The 23665-nt window shown below is 36.3% G+C and overlaps 1 protein-coding gene across 1 annotated transcript; it reads left to right on the top strand.

Annotated features, from left to right (window-relative positions):
• The first annotated feature begins 2068 nt into the window (after nucleotides 1–2068).
• Nucleotides 2069–8546, top strand: LOC109236315 (probable sulfate transporter 3.5). The gene is made up of 12 exons (XM_019402479.1): nucleotides 2069–2456; nucleotides 2676–2883; nucleotides 2983–3154; nucleotides 3317–3382; nucleotides 3463–3576; nucleotides 4497–4613; nucleotides 4726–4852; nucleotides 7171–7457; nucleotides 7545–7735; nucleotides 7819–7901; nucleotides 8006–8082; nucleotides 8172–8546. The coding sequence occupies exons 1-12, from the start codon at nucleotides 2144–2146 to the stop codon at nucleotides 8343–8345; spliced, it is 1929 nt and encodes a 642-aa protein (XP_019258024.1). The 5' UTR covers nucleotides 2069–2143; the 3' UTR covers nucleotides 8346–8546.
• The last annotated feature ends 15119 nt before the right edge of the window (nucleotides 8547–23665 follow it).

A 23665-nucleotide genomic window follows, 5' to 3' on the forward strand; every position in this document is an offset into this window, starting at 1 on the left:
AAAATAATTAAGAGATAAAGCACACCAGAATATGGCTACAAGTAGTTCAATCCTATCCGCAGGTAAAATCTATAAAGTGAGGGTTAACGCCTCGAGTTCTTGTTAACTAATCTTTTCCAACACCAAATTATCTTTTCCAAAATTAATTAGAAGTAAATGGGTGAGTCCCACAGTTAGTTAATCCCTTTGGAAACATTAAAGAACAAGAATAATTAAAGAAACAATAAGTTACTTCATAATAAATAAAAATCGTTCAATGCATAAGCACAACAAGATATTTAAGCCCCACTTTAAATATGAATATTCCCATAAACAAGATTCAAGTATTGAAAAAAATACTAAACACTTAGATATTCAATACAAAGTAAGAAATGAATAAATGAACTTAAATGGCCAAAAAAATCTCAACCAAAAGCTTCAAATCTTCAAGCCCCAAGTGTGTGTGCAAGAACCCTAGCTTCTAAACTTGTCTTCTCTAGTCAAGAGATGTCAAAGATAATTCCAAGATTGGTCAAAGATATCTTACAAATGAGCTAGGTCATATATTTGTGGGTTTGGAATGGAGAAAATCTGAATTGCCCAAGTTGCCCAGGTCTGATGCCTGTTGGACGCACCTGCGGAATAGATCATCGCAGGTGCAACTCCGCAAAAGAGGACTTTCATTCGTAGAAGCGGCCATTGGTGGAAATTACAATTCCGCAGAAGCGGACCACGAGGCGCAAAAACGCACACGCAGGTGCGGACCCTTTGGGCAGAAGCGCAGATGACCAAATCGCACATGCGATCCCAGCAAAGGTTGCCCAGTTTCGCAGATGCGGCCTTCTTCTCGCAGATGTGAGATCTCATAAGCGCACAGGGTTCCGCAGATGCGAAATCACTGAAGGAATTTGTATTTCTTTAACTCTTTTCTACTCAATTCCACTTCAATTGACTTCAACTCTCTTCATGATATCATTTACCTGATAATCTAGCAATACACACCATGAACAACCTCATATTATAATTAATGGATACAAAAACGAAGCAAAGAGACTAAAATAAATGGTAAAATCACCACTCATTAGGTACCCTAGTATACCTTTAAATATTAGGTGGCGACTCTCCTTCATCAACAACAGAGAAACTACAAATTGAATCTTGTCTTGACTAGTGTAAAATAGGGTGCAAAAATTGTTATTGGTGTACCTAACGGATTGGGTTAGGTGTCATCACGTCGTGTTGGATTTTGGATCGTAAAGAGACTCCAAAAGCCCTTAGATTTACACATGAGAGAGAGAGAGAATTCGATGTTGGAGATTTCACTTTGTGTTTTGACGTAGTGCGGTTAGGAAAAAAGGTTGTAGAGGGAAAGAAACCAAGTTCCTTTGAAAAGATTATGGAGGGCCTAGTTCTTTGGATATCGAGTTTTTGGATACTCATGAATGTGATAATCGAGAAGAGGAGACTAGTGAAACATTGAACCAGGAAAATAGGGTTGGTAGTGCTAGTTGTGGTAGGATGGGAATGAGGATGAAGTATGGGTTGAGAAAGACTGCAGCTTTGCCCTCAAGTGTTGGCAAAGTTGTTGATGCTGAGGAAAGGAAAAGTTTTTCTTTCTTAAACTTCATGTGGAGTCAATTATCGTCCCATAAAATTGAACGAAAGGAGTAATATTTAGTACTCCCTCCATTTTAACTTTATATAGCTTACTTTTTGTTTTAATTTGTACCAAAAAGAATGTCTCTTTCTTTATTTAGTAACTTTTAACTCCAACTTTCCATATGGTAAATTCCAGACTACAAGATTCAAGGACATTTGAAACATTATACATATCTTTACTTTAAGGTCACAAGATTTAAAAAATTTTCTCACTTTCTTACGCTTCATGTGTAGTCAAACTAAGACACTTAAATTGAAACGAAAAGAATATAATATAGTATTATATGACTTTACATGATACAAGAAATTTCGCCGCCTTTCAATAAATTAAGATCAAACAAGGTAAAGTACAGACAATTCCCCATTTTTCTCCTCTTGGTCATTCTTGCATCACTTTCCAACTTTTTTGCGTCTATAAATATTCACAAAGCTGTTCAAGCCAAATCCACCCAAGCTCTCCTTTCTTTTTGCTCATTTCTTCTGCAAAGCAATATATATCCCAGCCATGACGAGCTCTCCCCAGTCTTTGCATAGGGTGAATTATGCAGCGCCACGAAGCTTTGGGATATTACTAAAAGCAAACCTAAAAGAGACCCTTTTCCCAGATGATCCATTCCATGAAATCAAGAACGAGCCAATTTCACGCAGATTTTTAAAGGGGGCTCAATATTTTGTTCCAATATTTGAATGGCTGCCAAAGTACAGTTTCAAGCTCTTCAAGTATGATCTTCTTGCTGGAATAACTATTGCTAGCCTTGCCATTCCTCAAGGGATAAGCTATGCCAAACTCGCTAACATTCCTCCAATCATTGGACTCTGTAAGCTAGCTACTTATAAGAGTATTGTATTGTTTTTTCCTATATATATATATATATATATATATATATATATATATATATATATATATATATATATATATATATATTGACACTTCGTACCAAAAGATGTACGTGTTCATGGCTTTCTTGGCTTTTGATTCGAAGTAGGTACAACTAACAATATTTTGATTAAAAGATGTATGAGTTGCATGCATGCAGATTCGAGCTTTGTTCCTCCTCTTATTTATGCGGTTTTTGGAAGTTCAAAACACCTTGCTGTGGGGACGGTGGCTGCTTGCTCATTGCTTATTGCTGCAATTATTGAAGAAAAAGTGAACGCTAACGATAATATGCCGCTGTATCTTAGTTTGGTGTTCACGGCCACTCTTTTCTCTGGTTTGGTTCAGACTGCTCTGGGTTTGCTAAGGTATATCGACCGAAGTAGTTCTTTGATACATTAGAACTAGTTCTTTGATTAATTAGCACTAGTAGAAATATATAAGTAGAATTTATTTGGTTTGTGCAGACTTGGGATTTTGGTAGATTTTCTATCACATTCAACCATAACTGGATTTATGGGAGGTACAGCAATAATTATTTGCTTGCAGCAACTGAAGGGCATGCTTGGTTTGAAGCATTTCACTACCCATACTGATGTGGTTTCTGTCTTACGTGCTATCTTCCACAACAGAAAAGAGGTTGTATCTATTAGATTAATTAAGTGAATAGCCATGCATTGGCATACTTCAAATACCTTAGCTTGGACACTCACATATCATTTAGAAATATTATTTTATAGATCCATATATATAATTGGGCAATTTAATTTCTGTTATTGATTTTTTTGTGTACTCGAACAGTGGAAGTGGGAGAGTGCAGTTGTTGGAATAATCTTCCTTACTTTCCTGCAATTCACTAGATTTGTGGTGAGTGTTTCCTATTGGTATGTGAAAATAAGTGTTCTCGCAGATCATGTATACAAGAAAAAAAAAATATTTCTTTGCAGAAAAACAAGAAACCAAAGCTATTTTGGGTTTCAGCCATAGCTCCAATGGTCACTGTAATTGTCGGCTGCCTTTTTGCTTACTTCGCCCATGCTGAGAAACATGGCATCCAAATCGTAAGCCTTTAATTTCCTTCTCCCCCAACCCCAAAATGAATTTATATTAAGTGCTGTAGAACATATAGAAAAGCTGACAAATATGGGCCGACAAGGAAAGGAAGAATAGAAGAGAGAATCGCGGAGATATACAAAATTTGAGGAAGATTGAAGGTGATTTGAATTAGCTAGTGTGCCGTAAAATATTTTAGTAGAAATCGAGTTAAAAACTTCCTTTATGACACATGTATCTCACACAAATATATACAAAGATATACAGGGAATACCAATAAGTCTGGGCGGATGTAGTGTATACTCGATTGAACTCATAACTTTCTACGCGGAGTAAAAATTTATATGTAAAATTCATTAAAGTTTCAAAAATAGTAGATATGAACCCAATAACTTTATAAATATAATGGGTTTAAAATTAAAAAATTTATAAGTTGAACCCATAGGGTTTAAATCCTGGATCCGCTTTATAAGTATTTTTGCTTCGGTTTGTCAAACGAAATAGTTTGAGAACAGGAAGAGACGCATAAGGAGAGACAAAAATTAAAGAATTTGCAACTGTTAGAGTCAAGTTTGGAAAAGATTGCTTTTGAATTCTCTTTATGGGTTGTTGGAGAATTACTATTGAGGTGTGTATGGCAACGTTTCACTAATTTATCATTGAGACAAACCCTTTTTACAACACTTATCTAAGTGGACATCCACCTAACTAGCGAGGAAGAGCCAATTTTGACATTTCGAGAATTAGACTTAAAGTATGCAAGTTATGTCCACCGACGGATATGGACAAGATCACTAATAATCTTGTAGAAAACGCAACACTAACTTTTTCTTTTCTGTGGTCACAGCACTAAGTCCGTATTTTAATTTGTCTCGTCTAATGTAACAGTAGGTCTTTTTGTCTCATATTTTGGACTGAATATATACAGGTTGGACATTTGAGTAAAGGAATAAATCCTTCTTCCATTCATCTTTTAAATTTCGATCCCAAGTATATATCAGCACCTATAAAAGCAGGAGTCATCGCAGCAATGATATCTCTAGCTGTAAGTACACCCTTTATCCATACATACGAGCTTCGTTTATGACAAAGAATTTCAGATTTGTCAATCATAAAAAACGTACGTGTTTACTAAGTTCATATGGAATATTTTCTAGGAGGGAATAGCCATCGGACGGAGTTTCGCCATCATCAGAAATGAACAAATTGATGGCAACAAGGAAATGATTGCCATTGGCCTCATGAACATTTTTGGATCTTTCACTTCATGCTACTTGACCACTGGTAATTAGTAGTGGCAAAATGATTAATACAAAATAGTTAATTATTCATATTATTCACTAAAAATTGGCCTAGATAATGAACTTTTTAAAAACAGCTCAAATATAGATAAGAACCATATTATCCATTTAGAAAATGGATAACTATTGGGTTTAATTTTTACATTTATAAAACTTTAAATTTGGGGTTCCTCAAGTTTGTCACACTAAGAGCCCGTTTGGATATAAGAATTTTTCATTTTTTTAAATCGGTATTTGGCCATAAAATTTCAAATTTTCATTTGAAGATGAATTTTGGAACTTTTCGAATGTTTGAAAGACTCTTTATTTTTCAAAATTTTCACTCAAATCACTCACAAAAATTCAAAAATAACCCAAAATTTTATTTATGTCCAAACACAACTCTAATTTTCAAATACCATTTCCACTTGAAAAAAGTTTCACTTTTTTCTTTGGAATTTTATAATTCTTATGTCCAAACGCCACTAAGAATTCTCCCAAAAGTGATCATATTCAAGAAGCATTAAATATACTCATATTATCCACTGATTAACCCATTTTTATCCACATTAAATATGGGTCGGATCAGATAATTTATCCGGTTTTACAGTATTCATTTTCGACCCGACCCGACCGTTTGCCACCCCTACTGGTAATTCACTAAAATCAAGAGTAAAATTTACCAAGATATAGGGTGTGTTTGGTATGGATCAATTTTCTTATGTTTGGTTGGCTTAAATATTTTAGAGAATATTTTTCGCATGAACTTATTTTCCTCCAATTGGATAAAAATGACTTCCATACCAAAAAAAAGGGGCAAAAAAAGTTTTCAAAACTCTTTTTCAACCTTCCCTACCTTATTACCCACCCCACTCTCAATTTTTTTTTTTATCGGATGTCTCCGAAGGGACCCACCCTCAAGAAAAATATTTTTCTTCGTACCAATCACACCACAGTTGTCAGGACCAGTCTCGTGATGGAAACTGTACCTACTGGATAAGAAAACTAATTAGATTATTAGCATCCCTGGATTTACGACGGGCTTGATTCAACTGAATCTCTTGCTTTCCTCCCATATATATATATATATATATACCCCCTCTATTTTACTTTGCGCGAACCTATTATTATTTGAGGAGTCAAATAAAATTTTCTTTGATCACGGTTTTTGTAAAACTTTTTAAATATTTTCAATTATTAACTATGACATATAATAATTTTTATGTAGTTTTTAATTATGTAAATTTCATTTCAAAATTTTTGAAACTCTTATATTCGTATTTATATCGAAAATTAGTCAATTTGACCCTCGTACTCCGAAAAAATTTCACATAAACTAAATGAGGAGAGTAATATATGTAATAAGATCTCTCATCCTAACCCATTTATTTTAGATTCTAGATTCATCTCCGTCATACAATATACTTAATGAACATGCTTCTAGGAAAATTAGGGGTGTTCATGGTTCGGTTTGGGTCGGTTTTTTCCTAAAAAGAAATCAAATCAAGTAAGTCGATTTTTCAAATATTTGAACCAAACCAAACCAATTAAATCGGTTTTTTATGAATTCTAGTTTTGTCGGCTTTTGTCGGTTTTTCGGTTATTTATCAGTTTTTTCTTAAATATGAGACATACACTACCAAACGCATATTCCGGCGACTACATTTTTAACGTAACACTATCAAGTCAATTGCTCTTTAAAAAATCTATCATTTACCAAGATATATTAATGATAATTGAATCAAATAGTGATGAATAATTTAAGTACTCAATAAAAAATTGATTATTTTTAACATAAAATTAATTCTTGCACATAGCAAAAGAAGACTATCAATCAAACTAGAATGTAAAGGTAAAGAATTAGATTATTATAATAACAAAAAACTAGACTAAAATACAAATGACTAATATGTACCATAAAATTTAAAAACTTTATATAAAACATACATACATACATACATATATATATATATATATATATATATGTATATATATATATATATACATACTACATACCATAAAATTTTAGAAACTTTATATATATATATATATATATATAGGTGTAATAATAAATTTAAATAGATACTTTTATAGTCGGTTTGGTTCGGTTTTTTCGGTTATTTTTTTGTTTAAAATCAAACCAAACCAAATTTGATCAGTTTTTAAAATTTAAAACCTAAACCAAACCTAAAAAGTATCGGTTTTTTTAGTCGGTTTGGTTCGGTTTGTTTTTTATGAACACTCCCAGAGAAATGTATAAAATAAAATTAAAACATGTAGTAGTACATAACTAATTAATAATGATGGATGTTGTATTTTCAGGGCCATTTTCAAAAACTGCAGTTAACTTCAACGCTGGATGCAAGACTGCAATGTCAAACGTGGTAATGTCAATATGCATGATGCTAACCCTTCTGTTCTTGGCTCCTCTGTTTAGTTACACACCCCTCGTCTCTCTCTCCGCCATCATCATGTCTGCAATGCTTGGCTTAATTGACTATGACAAGGCATATCACCTCTTCAAGACAGACAAGTTTGATTTCTGTATTTGTATGGCTGCCTTTTTTGGTGTTTCCTTCATAAGCATGGACATTGGCCTAATGTTATCCGTAAGCACTACACTTTTCAATAAAATATCAATTAATAACAAAAGTTTGCTATTAGAGATCATGATTTTTTTTCCGGGGCTTTTCCAGGTTGGACTTGCCTTAATCAGAGCACTTCTATATATAGCAAGGCCAGCTACTTGCAAGCTTGGACTCATATCAGAAACTGGATTGTATCGCGATGTGGAGCAGTATCCTGATGCAAATGGAATTGCGGGGTTTCTGATTCTGAAGCTTGGTTCTCCTATATACTTTGCAAATTGCAATTACATCAGAGAAAGGTTTTTAATTTGTTGTATTTTCTCTCATACACATCAAACAAGCTGTGCTTCTAGTAATAGTCTTTCTTTGATGGATTGCGCAGGATTCTTAGATGGATCAGAGATGAGCGTTCTCTTACCATTTCTAAAGGAAATGAAATTGAATTCTTATTACTTGAATTAGGAGGTACTCCTATAAATTAGCAAGGAGGAGAAATTTGGATGTTTCCTTCTTTTTCTATTATAATAATGCAATGGTAATGTAATTGAATCACAACCTTATGCCAACAGGTATTACATCCATTGACATAACGGGTGTTGAAACTTTATTAGAAATTCGAAGGTGCGTAGAAGCAAAAGGGATCAAGGTAAAATCAAACTATCATTTACTTTTTGGGCAGGGTATAGGAAGTCCATAAGTTTCTAAATACTTACATTTCAATTCTTTAATTTGTAGATGATCTTGGTGAATCCGAGGTTGGGAGTCTTGGAAAAGTTGATGGTGACAGAGTCAATAGACACCGTTACAAAAGAATCTGTCTTCTTAACCATTGAAGACGCTATTGATGCTTGCAGATTTTCACTCAAATGTTCAGATCAAATGAAAACAGAAAACCTTGCAATAGTTTAGCATTTTGGTTGTGTTGAAAAAGCGCAAGCAAATTTCTCCAAAGTTTAATATACAAGTTGCTTTTTCCAGACGATTGATTTGTAATCTCTTTTCATCAGGACGAAAATTTGTCAAGCTATTGATGAAATTATAGAGTTCTAAGTCGTTTGGGAACAAATTAAACGAGCTTAAGGATATATATTAGCCACATGCTGCTTATCATTTGTAGTTGTGATGATATCTACTCATAGACAAACCAGTAAAAAACCTTCATATGGATAATAGTTTCCTCTCGGTAATGTTGCACATTAAAAGGTATTGTTGACACCCTTTTTTGAAAGTACAAGAGGGGGTGAATTGTAATCGATTAAGAATCTTGGTTGATTAAGTGTAAATTTAGTCGACTAGACTTTGCACAGTGAATGATTTCAGTAGGAACGAACTAAATGAACAGAAAAGTAAAGAAGACACACCTGTTTTTATACTGGTTCAGTACCAGTGTGGTACCTGCGTCCAATTCCCATGTGTCACAAGAGTTCTCTTAGATCTTTGATAAATGTTTACAGTAGTGATGGTTTTAGTACGTTCACCATCAACGATGTACAACAACAGTGATTTTCGCAATGTTGACACAACTCTCGTTTTGTGTTCTAACTCTTCCTATCTTTTGTGATACTTGTACACTCAAGAATACATTATTTGTACTAAGAACTAGAAAGGCTTAGAAACAAATTATGTAGTTGCGTAATGATCTTCTTGAGTTTGCCAGTCTTCTTATGGGAGAGTTTGAGTAGCCGTTGTAGATCTATCTTTGATTGAGGCACAGAATCCTCTAAGAGATTTGACCCAAGAAGTGCCTCCGAATCCTGCACAAGAGATGGGCTGGATTCGTTTATGTCGTTCCCCTTTCATATCCACATTCAAGGGAGTGATTTGTGGCTTGATTTGGTTGATCAATCTTCAGTATCTTCAGATTCTAAATTAGTCCTTAAAATACGGCCTGATATTCTTTAGCAGCTGCACTTGATATGTTTCCTTCTTGAAAGCCTCGATGTCCTTGATTTATCCTTGACTTCCTTTAGCGCCTGGACTTTATTTTGTTTCCTTTTTGATGGCTTTGACTTCCTTTGATTTAGCATCGTTCTTGTTTGATCTCGTTTCCTTTCTGATGTCCTTACCAAAAGGACTTCCTTTGAAGTAGTGCTACCTCCTAATTTCCTGCAATCAAATGGATACAATTAATTTTGCACTATTGTCATCATTGAAACTTAGGTGTAACAATTTCCCCCTTTTGATGGTCACGACAAAAAAAAAGAGTAAACAAAGTATACTTCCCTTTCATAGCTTAAGATGCATGCTCCCCTTGAGTTGTTACTTTGATTTACTCATCACCGTTCCCCCTGAGTTGTTGCTCTGGTTTACTCAATCACGTTTTCTCCCCCCTCTACATCAATAAAAAAGGTTTAAAAAAAACACAATTGCAGACAGAGCATACATATAAAGTAGATAATAGCCAGAGTAGTTAGGGTAGCAAAGGTTATGCCTTCGGTAGAGGTACAGAGTGATGGTTCTTACAGTCCAACGCAAAAATAGTTCACAAAATAAAAACAAGAAAGAAAATTATTTTTAACACACACAGACTGCCTTAGTTTCTCCCTAGAAAGTACTTTAGGGTATTGATCACTTTGGTGCAGAAAGAGTCATAGGAGGTTTTAACTTCTTTGGTGATTTTGTCCATCTTTTCTGTCATGGACTTGAATGCCCTGATTCCTTACCTCCTCGTGGCTCCCATGTTCATCCTAAGCTTGGCCACATCTGTACATGTTTCATTGGTGACTTCTCTAATCTTGCCCACCTGTTCTTTCATTGCAATGAGCGGGATTTTTAGCCCATCTAGACTTTGCTGAATATGCTATAGGTTGTTAGTGGCAGTCGACTAAGTCTCTGTTGGTTCAGTAGGTGTTTCAACCTGTACTGGAGCACTTTGAATTTTGGCAAGCCTGACCCATCCATCGTCACTTAAGGTGTAACCCATCATAGCAAAGGTTGTCTTATCATAGGTACTAGTAATGTGCTTGGGCGAGAAAGGTGCCAAGTCAACCTTCATGACTTCAAGAATATGTGAGATGAGCAAACCATAGGGTAAACAAGCAGCAGAAGAGGATATATCCCTGATACTTTCAAGCATATACTGAAGAATCCATACAAACTAGTCAAGCCTTTTATTGTTCACAGGACAATAGAGAATAAAAATATCTCCAGTAGTGGAAGTGCTGAGGGACCCAGTTCTAGAAAGTAAGGTGGTGGCTATCATGTGGGCTAAAACGCGGTGTTCAAACTTGAGATCTTTAGGACCAATGTCAGGAGTGTCATCAGACAGAAAAGCTTTTGCCTCTTCTAAGGAAACTTCAAATTCTTTAGGCCATGAATTTTGCACAAAAACATCATAACTATGAAACTTAGCAGAAAATATCTTCTCAAATTGATGGGAATCAAGAACAATCCGAGTTCTTAAAACCATGGACTCCAAGTCATCTTTGTGATTAACAAACAGATTTGCATAAAACATCCTCACAGGCTCTTCAAACACAGAATTTCCAATAGTATCAAACAGTGGAGAAAGACGTTGAAAGTCAAAAATAGCAATCACATCCAATGCAAATTTTTCATTATAGAGAGACTTACAGAGTGTCCATAAGCCATAGATTTAGACTTATATGACTCAAACCTTGATTTCTCACTTGGTTCATAGTAGTTTAGTTTGTCCTCTGGCCCAAAATCTATGTTCTCCGCTTTCCCTTTCTTGCATGCAGGCTTTTTGGGGGTTTGTTCCATAGGCCTTTTTCTGTCTAATAGGAAGATCCTCCAATGATTCACTGCTTTCATTGTCGTTTTTTAGGAAGTTTGAGTCGAGGGATGATTCAAGGTCTACGATTTCTTCGGGTTGTGGGTGTTCTGAAATCATCTACTTCGTCTTGTGGCAGTGGAACGTGAGAGGTTTCTTATCACGACCCGGATTTCCCACCCTCGGGGATCGTGATGGCGCCTACTCGTGGAATCTAGGCAAGCCACATTCATATATTCCCAACTCCTTTATTTTAATCCCTTATTATTAAACTTATCAACAAGTGTTAGTTAATTAAACCACAACGGAAAACATAGAATTAATGCGGAAGACTTAAGTTAAATAAACTAAATTATAATGCGGAAACCATCATATATCTCTACCCAAGAACTGGTGTCACATCACTCACAGACAACTAAGAGTACTAAATACAACAGTTTGAAGAAATTTAACATTATTTGTCTCGGATACATGAGATAACAAAATGAAGAGTAAGATAGAGGAGACGCCGGGCCTGCGGACGCCTGCAAGGCTACCTCGGGTCTCGGTGGACTGAAGGCTGGCTCCCGATCTAATGTTGCGGCTCAAATGCTGCTCCGGTATCTGCATATGTGCAGAGTGTAGCATCAGCACAACCGACCCCATGTGCTGGTAAGTGTCTAGCCTAACCCCGGCGAGGTAGTAACGAGGCTAGGACCAGACTCAAAATAAACCTGTGCATATATATATATATATATATATATATATATATATATATATATATATATATATAAGTACAATGGAGAAACAGCAAGAATAAACAATTTAAGCGGAGGAAGGGAACATGCATCAGGGGCAACGGATAGAAATAAATATCTTGAATAATAGAGCGTACATCTACAGTTTAGCTTCTAACACAAAATGAAGAGATAAGACAACTTTCATAATCAACTCATCTTGTTGCAAGCGTGTAACCCGATCCCATTTCTCAGTATCCCGTGGTAGGCGTACCACCTGCTCCCATTTCATCATACTTGTGGTAGGCGTACCACCCGCTCCCATTTCAATATCACTTGTGGTAGGCGTACCACCCGCTCCCTTTTCATTATCACTTGTGGTAGGCGTACTACCCGCTCCCTTTTCATTATCACTTGTGGTAGGCGTACCACCTGCTCCCATTACTTTCCAATACATTACACAATACAATCCCGACAAGGGAACAACACAAATAATGACTCCTCGGAAAGGGGAAAACTATAACAACAAGTCTAACATCCCGGCAAGGGAGAGTCAGCTATAACCAGTCCCATTTAACTTCTACTTGGCACAACTAATACCAATATTCAGTCACAACTTTCATAGGATCAATCAAGAATACACAATTATCAATTTAAGACCCACGGTCATGCTTGACACCAGCGCATGGATACTCGTCACCATGCCCATACATCGTACTCCACAAAAAAAAAAACAAGTAGCAATTATGACTCAACTCCTAATCCCTCAAGCTAAGGTTAGACCGAACACTTACCTCGATGCTTTGAACTCCACTCAAACCTCAACTATAGCTTTGCCCCGTGGTTCCACCTCCAATCCATTCGAATCTAGTCACAAGTCACCTAATTACTTTAATAAACACTAAATGAATCAATTTGAATGGATAAAAATAAATTTCCCAAAGTTTTTCCCAAAAATTCCAAAATTGCCCCCGGGCCCACGTGGTCAAAACCCGAGGTTCGAACCAAAACCGGGTTACCCATTCCCCCGCGATCCCAAATATATCTTTTGTTCTGAAATCGGACCTCAAATTGAGGTCCAAATTCCCAATTTTAGAAAAACCTAGGTCCTACCCAAACCCCCCAATTTCACCCATGAAAATCATTGATTTTAAGTGGAAAACATGTTAAATGATGTTAATGATTGAAATAATTGAGTAAAAATCGACTTACAAATGATTTGGAATGAAACTTGTTCTTGAAAAATCGCCTAAGGAGTTTGGGTTTTGAAAGAATGGTGAAAAAATGGTTCAAATTTGACTAAGTATAAAATTTGCTGGGCCTCAGATATGGGAATTGCGAACTGGGGTTCGCAATATGGGAAATGCGAAGTCATGTTCGTATTTGCAAACACTGAGCAAAAACAAGGGCATCGCATTTGCGACACTTATGTCGCTTTTGCGATAGTCCAGACTCCGCATTTGCGAGCCTGAAGGTCGCATTTGCGAACCAATTGTTCGCATTTGCAACCCAGCTACAATCTTCCCTTCCTCTCCTTTGCGATGCTAGGCTCGCATTTGCGAGGTCTGCTTCGCAAATGCGAAAATTGCAGGACTGAATGCACCAGATTTTCTCTAAGTTCAAAATGCACTCCGACACCTATCCAAACTCACCCGAGCCCTCAAGGCTCCAAACCAAACATACATACCACCCCAAAATCATCCTACGGACTTATCCGTGCGATCAAATCGCCAAAACAACATCATATACATCGAATCAAGCCTCAAAACTCATGATTTCTTCCAAATTTTCATAAAACATCAAATTTCCATTTTAAGTCCGAAACACGTCAAACGACGTCCGTTTTCAACCAAACATTACAAAAAGTGCTTAAATCATATATAAGACTTGTACCGGGAGCCGAAACCAGAATACGGGCCTGATACCATAGTCTTCTAATCAAATTTCATTTCCAATTTCCTTAATTAATTCCAGAAAACAATTTCACACAAAAATTCATTTCTCGGGCTTGGGACCTCGGAATTCGATGCCGGGCATACGTCCAAGTCCCATATTTTCCTACGGACCCTCCGGGATCGTCAAATCACGGGTCCGGGTCCGTTTACCCAAAATGTTGACCGAAGTCAAATTTATTCATTTTAATATCAAAATTTAGCATTTTTCTCACATAATTCATATTTAAGCTTTCCGGCTACGCACCCGGACTGCGCACGCAAATTGAGGCAATCCTAAATGAGGTTTTTAAGGCCTCGAAAGTACAAAATGGGTAAGAAAATAGGTGATGACCCTTTGGGTCGTCACATTTCTCTTTGCCATGGTAGAGGAATTTTGTGAGAAGAAATGAAGAATGATAAAGGAAAGGGGGTACTTACCTAGGATTTTGGAAGGTTGAAGGGTTGCATCAGTTTAAGGAAAAGTCAGGTTCGAAAGGAAGTGACACTTCTGAGGAGTTGCTTCGGCGGCACCAATGGAAGTGTAATAATGACACTCGCATGAAAACTAATACACTCATTAATTAAGCAAACTTAAGTAAGGAAGTAAAATATTTTATAGAGATATGAAAGATTTTTTTTACATAATAGACGTAATACCAATCTTTTCGCGCAATAGACAAAATCTTTCTTCCAAAAGAGATTTTGTAAAAATGTCAGCAACTTGAGACTTAGTGCTAATGAATTCTAACAGGATATCACCTTTTGCAACATGATCAAAGATAAAATGATGCTTTATTTCTATATGTTTTGCCCTAGAGTAATGCACAGAATTTTTGACAAACATTTAGCACTAGTATTATCACAGAATATAGGAGTAGAGGTAAGGGATAAATGTTAATCAAGAATTTGATACATGATCCAAAGAACTTGTGTACAACAACTTCCAACAGGTAAATATTCTGCTTCAGTAGTTGACAACGCAACACAATATTGTTTCTTGCTATGCCAGGAAATTAGTGCATTTCCCAACAATTGACATGTGCCACTAGTACTTTTCCTGTCAATCATATCACCTGCAAAATCTGCATCTGAAAAACCTTTTAAAACAAAATTGTTAGAGTAAGCATACCATAATCCTAATTCAGTGGTCCCAATAAGATATCTAATAATGTGTTTAACTGCAATAAGATGGGATTCTTTCGGAGCCGACTAAAACCTTGTACATTTACATACACTGAACATTATATCCGGTCGACTAATAGTGAGATATAATAAAGATCTGATCATTTCTTTATACATTGTTTCATCCACACTTTTTCATTATTGTCTTCTTCAAGCGTAGTTGTTGGACTCATTGGAGTTCCAGTGGACTTTTACATTCTCCATATCAAACTTCTTTATATGTTCCTTGGTGTACTTGGTTTGGCTGATAAAAATCCCTTTGGGAGATTGTTTGATTTGTAGTCCAATAAAGAAAGTTAGCTCTCCCATCATGCTTATTTCCAATTCTCCTTTCATAATGTAAGCTACGAAAGATGCAACTATCACACAACAAACGACAAGCTTATTTTATATTAAAATGGGTAGCATCTCCCTTATAATCTTTACTTCTTCGAGATAACACCAACAACACAAAAACACAGCAATAACAACGTATACACATCATTTTCTACCCTTATATCCATCACAAAATACCACAAAACAACCCAACACACCCCAATCACTTCATACACAAAACGACAACCATAGTAGTGTCAAACAACCCAAAAATATTACGACGAACGACCAGCCCACCATCCCACCATTATGTGGTATTTCTCCATACACTTTCTCCTCCCAACTCCATAAAATAGTCGCAAAATATACAAACCAAAAACAACACGAATCAACCCATAAAATAGTCCACTACAAGCTGAATAACTCGAACTCACGACATCCGAACACCGTCCCGTGAGTTCTTACAATTATAGAACGAATTTCTCTACTTTTCCAGCAGAAAAAATAGATGAAAGAGGTTAGTATATTTACTTTATTTGGTGAAGATATCAGCTCCTAACTAGGTTCTTCAACCTTTAGGTTTTTCTTCAACTAGAACCTAAAAAGAAGAGAAAACCATTTAGGGTTTTGTGTTGAATTTTTGGGAGAGGTTTGCAAAGGTTTATCTCTGATTTTTGGCTCAATAATGAGTGAAATATATGAAGTAAATTAGATCTTAAAAGGGCTCTTTGGCTGACCCCAACCAGCCCCCTTTTTTACATATTTGGTCCTTTCATTTAAGCAAGTAGGTGACCCACCAACTTGTCACCTATGTAGTCTATGCGGTCTCACAACCATAAAAACATCTATCTACTCCGATGTTGTATTGCCAAACGACTTTATGCATTGAAAACTACACTTGTAGATCTTCAATTTAGTAGGTGGATCATCCTGTAATTCCAAGCATATTGGGAGAAAAGATCAACAACATTTGACCTAATTTTCAGCACATTTGTGGATGTAACTTGTGATGACCTTTACCAACTTTTGTCCCACAACTCACTTGACTTTAAAACATAACACACAACTATCATACGACTAAAATAAACCATAACATAACCTCCTTATCATGTTAAGAGCCTTTGTCTTGTTGAGTTTTTTTAAGCTAAAATAAGCTTAAAAGAAGGTGAATGGGAAATGGAGGAAAAATAAAATATTTGAGTTTCCCTCCTTGATAAAGGGACATTGTCCCATATTGGAAGATGAAAGATTTATGATGGGTATATATACAATTTCTCTTGTTCAAGATATTAAGAGTTAAGAAGAAGGCAAGCCTCACGTGGTCGTCGTCGTCGTCGTCGCTCGCTCGGCTCGGCTTCAGCTTCGGATTCAAATTTGGATTTGGTCAAATGATCGATTGATTGATTAATTTTTTGGACTAAATTTATTTGTTAATAGTAAATATTAATGTAATATTATTAAATATCTGGTTTTTGTAAACGGAAATTTAATATGAAATACAAATTATCTATTTCCTCAACGTCCGTTTTGGATAACGGAAAAAATAAGTTCCCTTCCCGTCCATTTTTCGTTTTTGTAATGAAAAAATAAGGTTTTGAATTCCCATTTTATTATTGCATAAATAGCCATTTACATTATGGCCATTTTGCGTAAACGGTCATGATAGCCCTTCTGAAGAGTTGTACCTCTTCAATTTGAACTCAACATATTGGCTATATATATTAGCTCATTCTCTCAGATTTTTTGCATACAAATTTCTGAATACTCCTACTTTCTTCTGCATTTTTTAACAGCAAAGAAAGCAACTTAAGTGTGATTTGCTACCGATCATTGTGTTCGCTGAAGTACTAGGATTTGAAGTACCACTACACCAGTGTGTAATTCGTTCTATCCTGGAAGGAAATAATCCACAACCTTGGGTACTAGGAGGGGATTAAATTCCTTAAGGAAACACTGTGAATTCAGTGGGCTTGGATTAAACTCTATTTCTCTTTTTCATTTCTGTTTAAATGTTATTTTATATTCTCCATAATTATTTTACAAATGCAGTATAATAACAGCTTAAGGAACTTAATTTTTCTGTATTTGTGTTATACTCACTTTTCTGAAGACTAAAACCTTTGTGGTTTTCTACTCCATTGGAGATTAAAATCTACGTGATTTTAACATTTGTTTGTGTCATTCTACAGAAATGATGATGACAACGGGAACCCGACTGTTCCTATGGTGATTGCCAATGCATCGACAAGCCGAACAACATCTCATTGGCATCGGCAGAAAAATCCAGAAAATTTTTCGGGATTGATTTCAAGCGGTGGCAGCAAAAGATATTCTTCTATTTGACAACTTTAAGTCTACAGAAGTTCATAAAGGAAGATGTTCTTGTTATGCCTGACGAAACTCTAGAGAATGAACACTTTCTCGTGATTGAGGCATGGAAGCATTCTGATTTTCTATGCAAGAATTATATTCTTAGCGGACTAGTGGACGATCTGTATAACGTCTACAGTAATATGGAGACGTCAAAAGAACTATGGATTGCGCTTGAAAGGAAATACAAAACTGAAGATGCCGGGTTGAAGAATCTGTTGCTCTAAATTTTTGGACGACAAAATGGTAAATAGCAAGTATGTTATTATCCAAGTCCGGGAATTGCAAGTAATTATTCAGGATCTCCTTGCTGAAGGTATAAGTCGAATTAATACTAATGTTGAAAGTATTAATTATACTATTTTTACTAATAGAATTTTCATTGAAGGTCTTGTCATCAATGAAGCATTCCAAGTAGCAGCGATGATTGAGAAGTTGCATCCTTTGTGGAAGGACTTCAAAAACTACTTGAAACAGAAACGCAAGGAGATGTCGCTTGAAGATCTCATTGTTCGGTTGAGAAGCGGAGAGGACAACAAAGCTGCTGAAAAGAGAGGCCGTGGAAACTCAACAATAATGGGAGCAAACATTGTTGAGGATACTCCTCAAAATAATAGAAAGAGGAAGAAGGCTTCTGGACCGAAAAGCAACCCAAGCAAGAAGCGGCTCAACGAAAATTGCTACAACTGTGGGAATGATGGACATAAATCTACCGATTGTCGTGCTCCGAAGAAAGACAAGAAAAAGGGTCAAGCAAACATGGTTGAAAAGCACGAAGATGTTGATGACCTGTGTGCTATGCTTTCTGAATGCAACCTGGTGGGAAATCCTAAGGAGTGGTGGATTGATTCTGGATCCACTCGCCATGTTTGTGCCGTTAGAGAAGCGTTTGCTATATATGCTCCCATGGACCCAAAGACTTTATATGGGAATTCTGCAACGGCCAAAGTTGAAAGATGTGTGAAGATATTTTTGAAAATGATTTCTAGCAAGGTGGTGACTCTGAACAACGTCCTTCATGTTCCCTACATTAGGAAGAACTTAGTCTCTGCTGGACTTCTCGCTAAGAACGGGTTTAAATGTGTTTTTATATCTAATAAGGTTGTAATAAGTAAGAATGAAATGTTTGTAAGAAAAGGTTACCTCACTGAGAGCTTTTTCAAGCTGAATGTAATGGTCGTTGAGAATAATAAAATTTTAGCTTCTTCTTACTTGCTTGAGTCAAATGATTTATGGCATATACATTTGGATCATGTCAATTATAAAACCTTGCGGAGAATGATTAACTTGGAATTATTTCCTAAGTTTGAATGCGACAAATCAAAATGTCAAATATGTGTGGAATCTAAGTATGTTAAACATCCTTATAAGTCAGTTGAAAGGAATTCAAATCCTTTAGACTTAATTCATACAGATATTTTCGACATGAAGTCAATACCATCTCACGGGGGAAAGAAATATTTCATAACTTTTATTGACGACAAGACTCGATATTGCTGTGTTTACTTACTCAATAGTAAAGATGAAGCAATAGACGCATTCAGGCAATACAAAAATGAAGTTGAAATGCAACTTAACAATAAAATCAAAATGATAAGAAGTGATAGGGGTGGTGAATATGAATCTCCTTTTGAAGAAATATGTTTAGAATATGGAATTATTCATCAAACAACGGCCCCTTACACGCCCCAATCCAATGGAATTGCAGAAAGAAAAAATCGTTCATTAAAGGAGATGATGAACGCATTGTTGATAAGTTCTGGTTTGCCACAGAACTTGTGGGGGGAAGCCGTTCTTACGGCTAACCGGATACTAAATCGAGTACCCCATGGCAAAACACAATCCATTCCATATGAAAAATGGTAAGGAAGGAAGCCCGACTTGAATTATTTTAAAGTGTGGGGGTGTTTAGCAAAAGTGCAAGTTCCTAAATCCAAAAGGGTAAAAATAGGACCGAAAACCATTGATTGTGTTTTCATACGATATGCGACCAATAGTAAAGCATATCGATTTCTGGTTCATAAATTAGAAAATCCTGACATTAATAATAATATGGTATAATCAGATAATGCTGAGTTCTTTGAAAATATATATCCGTATAAAAAGGAATGTGAGTCGATTGGTGAAGGATCAAAACGACCTCGGGAAGAAACAAAAGAAAGTATATTTAATCAGGACGATCCAAGACGTAGTAAACGTCAAAGAATGTCTACTTCATTTTGACCATATTTTGTGACTTTCTTATTGGATAATGAGCCTCGAACATTTAAAGAAGCTATGTCTTCTTCGGAATCATTATTTTGGAAAGAGACAGTCAATAGTAAAATAGAATCCATATTGAACAACCATACATGAGAATTGGTTGATCTTCCTCCTGAAAATAAACTGTTGGGTTCTAAATGGATTTTTAAGAGGAAAATGAAAGATGATGGCACTATTAATAAATATAAGGCAAGAATTGTGGGCAAAGGGTATAGACAACAAGAAGGTCTTGACTATTTTGATACCTACTCTCCAGTTACAAGAATTACGTCCATACGAATGTTAGTAGCATTAGCTATAGTTTATGGTCTTGAAATTCATCAAATGGACGTTAAGGCGGCCTTCTTAAATGGAGATTTGGAGGAAGAAATCTACAGGGAACAACCTAAAGGGTTTGTGGTTCCAGGTAAAGAGAAGAAGGTATGTAGACTTGTTAAGTCCCTTTACGGACTAAAACAAACATCCAAACAATCGCATGCGAAATTTGACCAAACAATATTGTCAAATGGTTTTAAGATAAATGAATGTGATAAATGTGTGTACATTAAAAATGTTCCAAATCACATAGTCGTTGTTTGCTTAATGTGGATGATATGCTGACAATGAGTAATGACATTGCCAACATAAATGCGACTAAGCGTATGCTAACTAGCAAGTTTGATATGAAGGACTTGGGAGTTGCTGATTTAATTCTGGGAATTAAGATCCATAAGACTCCTCAAGATCTGGCGCTGTCACAATCTCATTATATTAATACAGTACTTGGAAAATTCAAGCACTTAGGGTTTAAAGTTGCAAAGACTCCAATTGACGTGAATCTTGCATTAGCAAAGAACAAAGGCCAAAGCATATCACAATTGGATTATGCTCGTGTGTTGGGATGCTTAATGTATATCATGAATTTTACACGATATAGCTTGTGCTATAAGTAAATTGAGTCGATACACGAGTGTCGACGCCCCCTTTTCCTCGCGAAATCGGGTTTACGACATTTGGGAAGACAACTCTATTCCCATTTGGGAATTGGGTTTTTTGGATTTGAAGAGTCGCCACCTAATGATTAAGTACACTAGGACACTAAGGATTTTGAATTGGAAAACCAGAGTTCGGGTAAGGGCTAGAAATAATCTTGAGGGGAAGGTGTTAGGCACCCCTCAAGATCCACTAGTGTGGTTCCCGGCCATGCTATGTTGTGACTTTAAATGCAGACAAATAATTCTATACACAAAGGTCGCAAATAGGAATGTGACAAGCATGTTGAGATTAAGACCTAAGTGGTATCACACTTTGTTTAAGAAAACGTCCAAGTACAGAAATTTAAATAAAAGAAATGAAAATTTAGAAGACAAGAATAGTGCAGTAAATTAAAGAAGAGTTTTGGGTGGCTGAAACAAAGACAGAATTTTATTGATAACAAAGTTACATAAAGGAAAGGGGTCCTAGGTTTGTAAAACACATGGATCATCCACACAACACTGGTAGCCAATCGTACGCATGGTGTTATCGTGTGATCATCATCTCCATGTCTACCCTCCCCACCCCATTAAGGTATTAAGCGCGGAATGGTATCGTTACCTACTGCGTGCTATTACCCGTCCCACCTATCAGTCCCGGAGGCATTTGAGACTACTAATCCTAAAAGGGGAGGGAGTTAGGCTTTTCGAAGTTTAAAAAAGGTTAAAAAGCTAGGGCGACAATCAAAACACGTAAACAATTAGAGGGGAACTGGTAGCAATTAAGGGCTCAAATAGGCCTCCTCATTTAAAAGAAAAAACTTATTTAGCACGACTGACAAATACTGGTTAGGTCTTTAATTAAAATTAATGCAGGAAAAGTTGATTTACCACATATTTCCCAGATAGGGAGTCCAGATTAGTCCTGCTTAGAAGTAGTTGTTGAAAACTGACAGTTGGTTAATTACTTAACTATTTGCCTGTGCGTTAAACGGGACTTATAGGCATGATATCTACTAATTCAGGAACGGAGGAATAAACCGATTGCAATAAGAATTTCTGGTCGTAAGCTCTGCAAGTGTTTGAAATTACCACTGATTTTAGATTTAAGAGCGGGTGGGCGATTCAGATTTAGTTGATAGCTCCTATGGGCATGCTTTCTAGGTGCTACTGATTTTACCGATGTTTATTGTCATGCAGAGATCCTATAGGCAGGTCATCTATATGTAATTGGTTATCTTAAATCCTATAAGCAGATTTGCCTAGTGACAGGTGCATATGCAAAATGGAGGAAGTCCTATAGGCATATTATCTATATGATATGCAGAATTTCAGCAACGATTTATGCGCATGGTATCTATGTGAGATGCAAAATTTGAAAGTAAATATCCTATCAACATGATTTCTATGTGAGATGCAGAATTAGAAGGTAAATATCCTAAAACATGATTTCTATGTGAGATGCAGAATTAGAAAGTAAATATCCTAAAACATGATTTCTATGTGAGATGCAGAATTAGAAGGTAAATATCCTAAAACATGGTTTCTATGTGAGATGCAGAATTAGAAAGTAAATATCCTAAAACATGATTTCTACTCTTTGGCAAGCATACAATCCCATCCCTTTTCACTATACACCCCAGTAGTTATTACAGAATTTATTACAGACCAAATGAATCGAGGAAGTAATAAAATTACATCAGTGATTACATCTATATCTAATAAGCCTAACCCAGACTCAGAGTCTAATAATATGAGATAAACCAACTTCCAGGATCAGATTTTCAAAGCCTTTCTCTTATTTGGGATGTGTCAAAGTTCCAAGGAACTTCAAGAATTCCAGGCAATGCTTACACCCCAAATATCATTGCAGAATCAGATTATAGTGCAGTGTGGAAGGGCCAGCCATGAAATGTCCAAGTTTAGAGGGAACTCAAGGTCCCAAGGCAAGGATCATAGGAGGGGGGCAGAACATAGAGACTAGGAGTAAGTGTAAGTGCAATGAAAGGGAATTAGGGGGGAGCCAGGGCAGGCTGATGGTCATGCCTAGCAACTGGGATGTTGGCACACCCCTGACCAGCTTGTCAGCCTTAGAATTGGGGAGTTAAGACCTTATTGAAGGCCATGTTTAGCCCTGGGCAGCAATTGGGATGCTGCCAGGCCATACCTTAACTCAGCACATATAGCGGAATGGGGGTATGGGAGCAATTGTTTATACTAGCAGCAAGAAATAAAGAAAGAACAGGCAAGGCATATGGATACTTTAAAATTAACGTTGCAGAGAATTGAAGGCAGGCATGGATACAGGGACTGTAAATAAACACATTAGAGAGATGCTGAAATTAATCTTAGAGCATACCAGTTCAAAGAAGCAAGTAAGGAGAAACAGTAGACTTATGAGAGCCAAAGTGCAGTCAAGATGCAAGAGTATAGGTTTAGAAGAGAGTTGTGATTTCTGTATGCTTAATCGTGTGTGTGTGTTTAGAATTGTGTCCTGTATTTATAGTGAAGAAAAGAAGCAGAAATAGGTAAGAAAAATAGTTTGAAAATCAATCACACAAAGGGACTCTGATTTCAAACGGCAAGGTAAATAAGGAAAGGGGTTAATTAAACACTTTTCAGAGTAATGCAAGAAGGGTAAATACATAATAGTTATTTAAGGAAAGGGTTTTGACAGTACACGGTCATGCAAATTAAGGAAAGTAAATCATTTGACAGCCAAGCAATCAAGAGTGAAAATTTTGTATGAATGAACCAAGTCAGA

The sequence above is a fragment of the Nicotiana attenuata genome, unplaced genomic scaffold (genome assembly GCF_001879085.1).
Source record: "Nicotiana attenuata strain UT unplaced genomic scaffold, NIATTr2, whole genome shotgun sequence".
NCBI classification, from domain to species: Eukaryota; Viridiplantae; Streptophyta; class Magnoliopsida; order Solanales; family Solanaceae; genus Nicotiana; species Nicotiana attenuata.

Coding starts and splice junctions, on each gene's coding strand:
- LOC109236315 (XM_019402479.1), top strand. CDS start 2,144: ATGACGAGCTCTCCCCAGTCTTTGCATAGGGTGAATTATGCAGCGCCA. Junction 4,614..4,725: donor CAGCAATGATATCTCTAGCT/GTAAGTACACCC, acceptor AATATTTTCTAG/GAGGGAATAGCCATCGGACG. Junction 8,083..8,171: donor TAGAAGCAAAAGGGATCAAG/GTAAAATCAAAC, acceptor TTTAATTTGTAG/ATGATCTTGGTGAATCCGAG.